Source organism: Triticum aestivum, chromosome 7B (genome assembly GCF_018294505.1).
Source record: "Triticum aestivum cultivar Chinese Spring chromosome 7B, IWGSC CS RefSeq v2.1, whole genome shotgun sequence".
Taxonomy (NCBI): Eukaryota; Viridiplantae; Streptophyta; class Magnoliopsida; order Poales; family Poaceae; genus Triticum; species Triticum aestivum.
The window spans coordinates 662,527,802-662,535,592 of NC_057813.1; the positions used below are offsets into that span (position 1 = coordinate 662,527,802).

The window sequence follows — 7,791 nt, forward strand, 5'->3', positions numbered from 1 at the left end:
CCATAGTCCATCGAATCCTTACCCAAAACTTGAAAACTTCACAACACAAAACTCAACAGAAAACTCGTAAGCTCCATTAGTATAAGAAAATAAAACCACCACTTAGGTACTGTAATGAACTCATTATTAATTCATATTGGTTTAATATCTACTATAATCCAACTTATCTATGGTTCATACCACTTAATACTAGCCATAGATTCATCAAAATAAGCAAACAATACATAGAAAATAGAATCTGTCAAAAACAGAACACTCTGTAGTAATATGTATCAAACGTATACTTATGGAACTCCAAAAATCCTACCAAATTAGGAAGACCTAAGATATTCGTGTCTCAATCCAAAGCAAAAAGAATCAGATCAAGAGCACGTTTCTGTGAATTAACAAAACTAATTTGCTGGGTGCAAAAGTTTCTGATTTTCAGCAGGATCAACACAGCTATCACCATAAGCTATCCTAAAGGTCTTACTTGGCACTTTATTGAAACAAAAGCTATAAAACATGATTACTACAGTATCATAATCATGTGGACACACAAAAACAGTAAGGGTAATTATTGGGTTGTCTCCCAACAAGCGATTTTCTTTAATGCCTTTCTAGCTAGGCATGATGATGACAATGATGCTCTCATAAAATATAAGAATTGAAACATAACGGGAGCATCATGAAGCATATGACTAGCACATTTAAGTTTAACCCACTTCCTATGCATAGGGATTTTGTGAGCAAACAACTTATTGGAACAATAATCAACTAGCATAGGGAGGTAAAACAAGCATAGCTTCAAGATTTTCAACACATAGAGAGGAAACTTGACATTATTGCAATTCCTACAAGCATATATCCCTCCCTCATAATAATTTTCAGTAGCATCATGAGTGAATTCAACAATATAACCAGCACCTAAAGCATTCTTTTCATGATCTACTTGCATAGAAAATTTCCTACTCTTCACATAAGCAAAACTCTTCTCATCAATGGTAGTGGGAGCAAATTCAACAAAATAATTATCATGTGAGGCATAATCCAATTGAAAACTAAAATCATGATGACAAGTTTCATGGATTTCATTATTCTTAATAGCATACAAGTCATCACAATAATCATCATAGATAGCAACTTTGTTCTCATAATCAATCGAAACCTCTTCCGAAATAGTGGAATCATCACTAAATAAAGTTGACACTCTTCCAAATCCACTTTCATATTCATCACAATAAGATTCAACATCCTCCAAAATAGTGGGATCACTACTTCCTAAAGTTGACACTCTTCCAAACCCACTTTCATCAATATAATCATCATAAATAGGAGGCATGCTTTCATCATAATAAATATTCTCATCAAAACTTGGGGGACTAAACATATCATAATCATCAAACATAGCTTCCCCAAGCTTGTGGCTTTGCGTATCATTAGCATCATGGATATTCAAGGAATTCATAATAACACCATTGCAATCATGCTCATCATTCACATATTTCATGCCAAGCATTCTATGTAGTTCTTCTTCTAGCACTTGAGCACACTTTTTCTTTCCATCATACTCACGAAAGATATTAAAAAGACGAAGCGTATGAGACAAACTCAACTCCATTTTTTGTAGTTTTATTTTATAGACTAAACTAGTGATAAAACAAGAAACAAAAAGATTCGATTGCAAGATCTAAAGATATACCTTCAAGCACTCACCTCCCCGGCAACGGCGCCAGAAAAGAGCTTAGTTGACGGGGTGTGAGTGAGTGCCGCTTACGTAGCCTCCCCAGCAACGGCACCAGAAAAGAGCTTGATGTTTACTACAAAACCTTCTTCTTGTAGACGTTGTTGTGCCTGCAAGTGCACAGGTTTGTAGGAGAGTAGCAAATTTCTCTCAAGTGGATGACCTAAGGTTTGTCAATTCGTTGGAGGCGTAGGATGAAGATGGTCCCTCTCAAACAACCCTGCAACCAAATAACAAAGAGTCTCTTGTGTCCCCAACATACCCAATACAATGGTAAATTGTATAGGTGCACTAGTTCGGCGAAGAGATGGTGATACAAATACAATATGGATGGTAGATATAGGTTTTTGTAATATGAAAAATATAAAAACAGCAAGGTAACTAATGATAAAAGTGAGCGTAAACGGTATTGCAATGATAGAAAACAAGGCCTAGGGTTCATACTTTCACTAGTGCAAGTTCTCTCAACAATAATAACATAGATAGATCATATAACAATCCCTCAACATGCAACAAAGAGTCACTCCAAATTCACTAATAGTGGAGAACAAACGAAGAGATTATGGTAGGGTACAAAACCACCTCAAAGTTATTCTTTTGGATCAATCTATTCAAGAGTTCGTACTAGAATAACACCTTAAGAAACAAATCAACCAAAACTCTAATGTCACCTAGATACTCCATTGTCACCTCAAGTATCCGTGGGCATGATTATAAGATATGCATCACATAATCTTAGATTCATCCAACCAACACAAAGTACTTCAAAGAGTGCCCCAAAGTTTCTACCGGAGAGTCAAGAAAACGTGTGAAAACCCCTATGCATAGGTTCATGGGCGGAGCCCGCAAGTTGGTCACCAAAACATACATCAAGTGGCACGTGATATCCCATTGTCACCACAGATAAACACAGCAAGACATACATCAAGTGTTCTCAAATTAAAGACTCAATCCGATAAGATAACTTCAAGAGGGAAACTCAATTCATCACAAGAGAGTAGAGGGGGGAGAAACATCATAAGATCCAACTATAATAACAAAGCTCGCGATACATCAAGATCGTGCCATAGAGAGAACACGAGAGAGAGAAAGATCAAACACATAGCTACCGGTACATACCCTCAGCTCCGAGGGTGAACTACTCCCTCCTCGTCATGGATAGTGCCGGGATGATGAAGATGACCACCGGTGATGGGTTCCCCCTCCGGCAGGGTGCCGGAACGGGCTCCCGAGAGGTTTTTGGTGGCTACAGAGGCTTGTGGCGGCGGAACTCCCGATCTATGTTGATATTCGATGTTTTTAGGGTACGTAGGCTTATATAGGCGAAAGAAGTCGGTCGGGGGGTGCTCGAGGGGCCCACGAGACTGGGGGCGCGTCCTACAGGGGGGCGCGCCTTCCTATCTCGTGACTGTCTCAAGGATCTTCTGACGTGAACTCCAATCTCCAGGATCATATTCTTCCAAAAAATCACGCTGCCGAAGGTTTCATTCCGTTTGGACTCCGTTTGATATTCCTTTTCTTCGAAATACTGAAACAGGCAATAAAACAGCAATATGGGCTGGGCCTCCGGTTAATAGGTTAGTCCCAAAAATGATATAAATGTGTGAAATAATGCTCATAAACATCCAAAAGAGGTAATATAATAGCATTGAACAATGAAAAATTATAGATACGTTGGAGACGTATCACTGCCCACTTGTCACAATGGCAGTCCTCTCACCCCCTTGGTTTAGCTCGAATAAACTAGGAAAAATATGTCTAGCAGAATCAACTTATTAGCTCCATACAAAAGCTCAAAAAAGGCTTCGGTCGATCAATCCCAATCCTACGGATTTCCTATTCTTCAGTACACAACACTACATGGACCGACTCCTCTAGCGATATTTTTCCTCTGGTTTTCCTCTGCGAGTTTTGGTACGTTTTCCCATGGCTTTTAAGTGTTTTGTTGCTTTTGCTCCAGGTTTTGACTACTTATCCTATTCATAACAAAAAGTTAAATTGGCCAAGCCTAAGATGGAGGGGATGTGCACCGGCTGCCAAAAAAACTATAACTGGCGCTTAAGGCGCCAAATAGGGGTTGGGACAGCGCCCCTGCCCCCGACACGATAAAAGCAAGACAAAAGAGCGCCCAGCCCCAGTTTATCTATATGACCGATTCAACACGGAACAGGCAACACTGCACAAATCTTGAAGCGTAACAATGACCTAACGGTCAAGGAGTTGACTATGACTTGGCTAAAACTCAGTGACTTAAGTGGTTCTGTTACGAGGGTCTGTCCATGCATGCTAAGATTGCACTTTCTGCTAATTGAGCGTAGCTCAGATGGAAAGGTTCCTTGTGATGGAACCAGTCCACCAGGGTTCAAGTCCTACACGGCACTTGTGTTTGAATCTTCCTAAAACGAGAGATTCCGAGCGACTACAAGGCATATGTGGTGGTTTCATGAACAATATTGCTAAGTCTCGGTTGACTAAGACTTCGTTAAGTCTCAGTCGATGTTTTATCCGTGGGATCTTACATTAAGATCCGTGCAATTTTTTTTTCAGTTTTTTTCTTTTTCTCTCTTACATGTTATATCACTTGACTGAGACTTGGTTAAATCTCGGTCGACTGAGAACTAGCCACACCCCTTCATTAATTTTAAGATGTTGTACCGGCTTAATATCTCAGAGGTGTTTATAGGGATAATGTGTGCATGTGGGTGTTCATAGCAGTGCGGATATGTGCATGTTTGTGAGCATATGTACTACTACCTCTGTTTGGTTTATTGATCCTCTTCGTATTTTGTGCCCAACTTTGATCATAGATTTGACTAACAAATTATAAGTTATATACATTGTTGAGGAAATCGTTAACTGGTAGCTGCTCGGTTGGCTGGTGAGTAGGGGATTAATTGGCTAATCGGCAAGTTAATCGGCCATTTAATCAATTAATCGGACAATTTATCGGTTTATAGGCTACTCGGTGACCCTACGAGTAGTGATTAATCGGCAAGTTAACTGGTTAATTGGGTGAATTCTTGAACGGGGGTTATATATATATCACAAAACTTATATTGTTAGATTCATATTTAAAAAAAATGTTTCCAATGATATTATTTTTAGGGTCTTTAACTTATTTTTTGATAATTAAATCAAAGGTCAAAGTTTGACCCAAACTATAAGGAGGGCTAATAAATCAGGACGGAGGTAATAGGTGTTTTATTAAAGGAAATTATTGCACTTTCTGAAGTTGCTTTTGTTTCACCCGCAACAAAAAAAGTTACTTTTTCTTTTCTTTCGAAGACGTAGTCCGCCTCCGATAGATGTGAACGAGGTGGCCTTGTGCGGCCGGCGATCGATCGATCGAGTTGGCTTGCCTGCCCCGATTACCATGCACAGCAAGCATCCTTTCTTTTTTTTTTCTTCACCTCCATAGCTAGCTTCCCTCCAAATCCATTTACCCTCCCGCACAAAGATCCCTTAACCTTTCCTCACACATGACTACATGAATGTAGCTACACGTCTTCTTACACATGAATGCATTCCAAGAACGTACGCCGGCCGGACTAATCCATCCAAAGGTTTCCTACTTTTACAAGTTTCGAACCAACAATACATACTCTTACATCCATCACCATGCCATGCCAACACCTAATAAATATATAAACGACGCATCATGCCAACCTTCCCAACTCAGCAGCTCACCTCCCTCGGTCACAGTTCACAACACCATCATCAACCTACCAATCCATCTATCCATCGCAACGTCCACCACGATTCCCTGCCTACGCTTCCTCATGGCGGCCGCCACCAACACCAAGCAGAAGCGGCAGCATCCGGCACCGGTCGTGGACCCCAAGTTCGAATGGGCGGACAAGGCCGGCACCTACGTGCTCCGCCTCAGCCTCGAGGGGTTCAAGAAGGGTGACTTCAGGGTGCAGGTGGACGGCGCCGGCAGGCTCACCGTGAGCGGGGCAAGGCCGGGCGCCTCCCCGGGCTCCTTGCACAAGGTCTTCCAGCTGCCATCAAACGCCAGCCTCGACGACATCGCCGGCCGCTTCGAGGCCGGCGTGCTCACGCTCACCGTGCCCAAGCGCGCGTACTCTGGTGTCCCGGCGCCGACGAGCATCGAAGAGATGAAGAGGGATAAACCTGGTGTGGTTAAGGAGGATGGTGCCGCCACCACCACCGCCATGCCGCCGCCAAGCAAAGACGTCGACGGCAGCGAGAAGAAGGCGGCCAGCGGCGACGACAGCCCCACCAAGCCTAAGGAAGAGATCTCGAAGGAGGAGAATGCGTCCGACAAGGCCATGGACGAGGCCACGAAGAATGCTCAACAGCAGAAGCAACCGGAGGAAGCCAGCAGACACAAGGAGGAGCAGGGAAAGCTAGCACCAACGGTGAACAAAGAACAAGAAGTGAAGCCTAATGCTCCCCATGCCGCAGCGCCGGCCACACACGAGATGCCGGCGCCGAAGCCGGAGGTTGCCAACGGCGAGAAAGCCAAAGCGGTGGTTGACCAGGAGAACCTGGCTGCGGCAGTAAGACAGCGCAGCGAGGAAGAGAAATCCAAGGCTGCTGCCGCTGCCATGGAAGCCAAAGCGGTGCTGGAGAAGAAGGCCACGGCACGCAACGGCTGGAAAGAGCGCGTGGCAGGGGGGCTGGAGCAGCTGACAGACATGAAGTGGGCGGACAGCGTGGTGGAGAAGGCAAGGAACAACAAGGAGGTGGTCGCCATCGCCATTGCTGCTTTCTCGCTCGGCTTCTTCGTCTCTCACAAGTTATTCAGGAAGTGACCACACATACGAACAATGGGTAAATATGTGCTGAAGTAAAGATATATAGTTGTGTGATTAAAGTGTACAGTGACACAGCAGAACATACATGTAAAGTCATTTGTGCAAGTAAAGCATGTACATTTTTTTTCTTGAAAAGGAGGTCATCCCCGGCCTCTGCATCAAAAAGATACATACGGCCACTTTACTAGAGCAAGTTCAACAAAAATAAATAGTCTTGCTACAACCGAAGTTGGCAAAATCTTGGAATGTCCATTGGTGAAATCTACCAGGGATTACAAAGACTCTTGGCACATACAGAGCAAAACTCACCTACAGTTTGTTTGTACATAGAACCATGTTTATCAGCCGGCCATCACCGTTTGCGATGATTCATTGCATTTTGGACCATGCCTTCGTGCAACTAGGAGAAGGAAGAGGAGAAGAACTAGGAAGAAGGGCGAGGACTATTTATAGCATGCCGAGGCATGGGATGTCGGGTCCTGAGATCCGGAGGAGGGCGAGGACTAGGAAGAAGAGAATGATCTTTATAGGTAGAATGTTTTATATGTTCTTGCGGGATCGAGCATGGACGTTATTGCACTACTTGTAGCATGCGAACCTATCATCATTCAAATAAATATTGTAAATGATGCCTTTCAATTGACTTGATCTCACAAAAGATATGGGCTTACATAGAGTTTTACCATCAATATATATTGAATATAATCTAAATAAATGATGCCATTCTAACATCTTTAATAGTGGCATGCTATATTTTTCTTGGTGGGGTGAAGGGGAAAAAGCGTTGTGTTCAATTCTATATTATATAGTCTAACATACATGATTTTCTCTATAGTCTAACATACATGCTAGAAAAGGATTGTTTTCATATAAATTGTATGAACGTTGCATGGAAAACAAAAAAAATTCTACGCACATGCAAGATCTATTCATAGAGATGCATAGCTACGAGAAGGGGAGAGCATCTTCATACCCTTGAAGATCACTAAGCGAAAGCGTTTATCAACGCAGTTGATGTAGTCGTACACCTTCACGATCCGTCCCGATCAAGTACCGAACGTACGGCACCTCCGCGTTCAACACACGTTCAACTCGAATACATCCTCGCCTTCTCGATCCAGCAAGAGGGGCGAAGTAGTAGATTAGTTCCGGCAACACGACGGCATGGTGACGGTTGGTGATGAAGAACAATCTCCGCAGGGCTTCACCAAGCACTACAGAAACTAAACGGAGGATAAACTTGAGGGGACGGGGTTGCCGGCACACGGCTTGGTGAATCTTGATGTG

At 43.0% G+C, this 7,791-nt stretch overlaps 1 protein-coding gene across 1 annotated transcript; it reads left to right on the forward strand.

Moving 5' to 3' along the window:
• The first annotated feature begins 5,410 nt into the window (after positions 1-5,410).
• Positions 5,411-6,601, forward strand: LOC123161092 (inactive protein RESTRICTED TEV MOVEMENT 2). The gene has a single exon (XM_044578946.1). It carries the CDS (start codon positions 5,503-5,505, stop codon positions 6,499-6,501), a length of 999 nt encoding a protein of 332 aa, XP_044434881.1. The 5' UTR covers positions 5,411-5,502; the 3' UTR covers positions 6,502-6,601.
• The last annotated feature ends 1,190 nt before the right edge of the window (positions 6,602-7,791 follow it).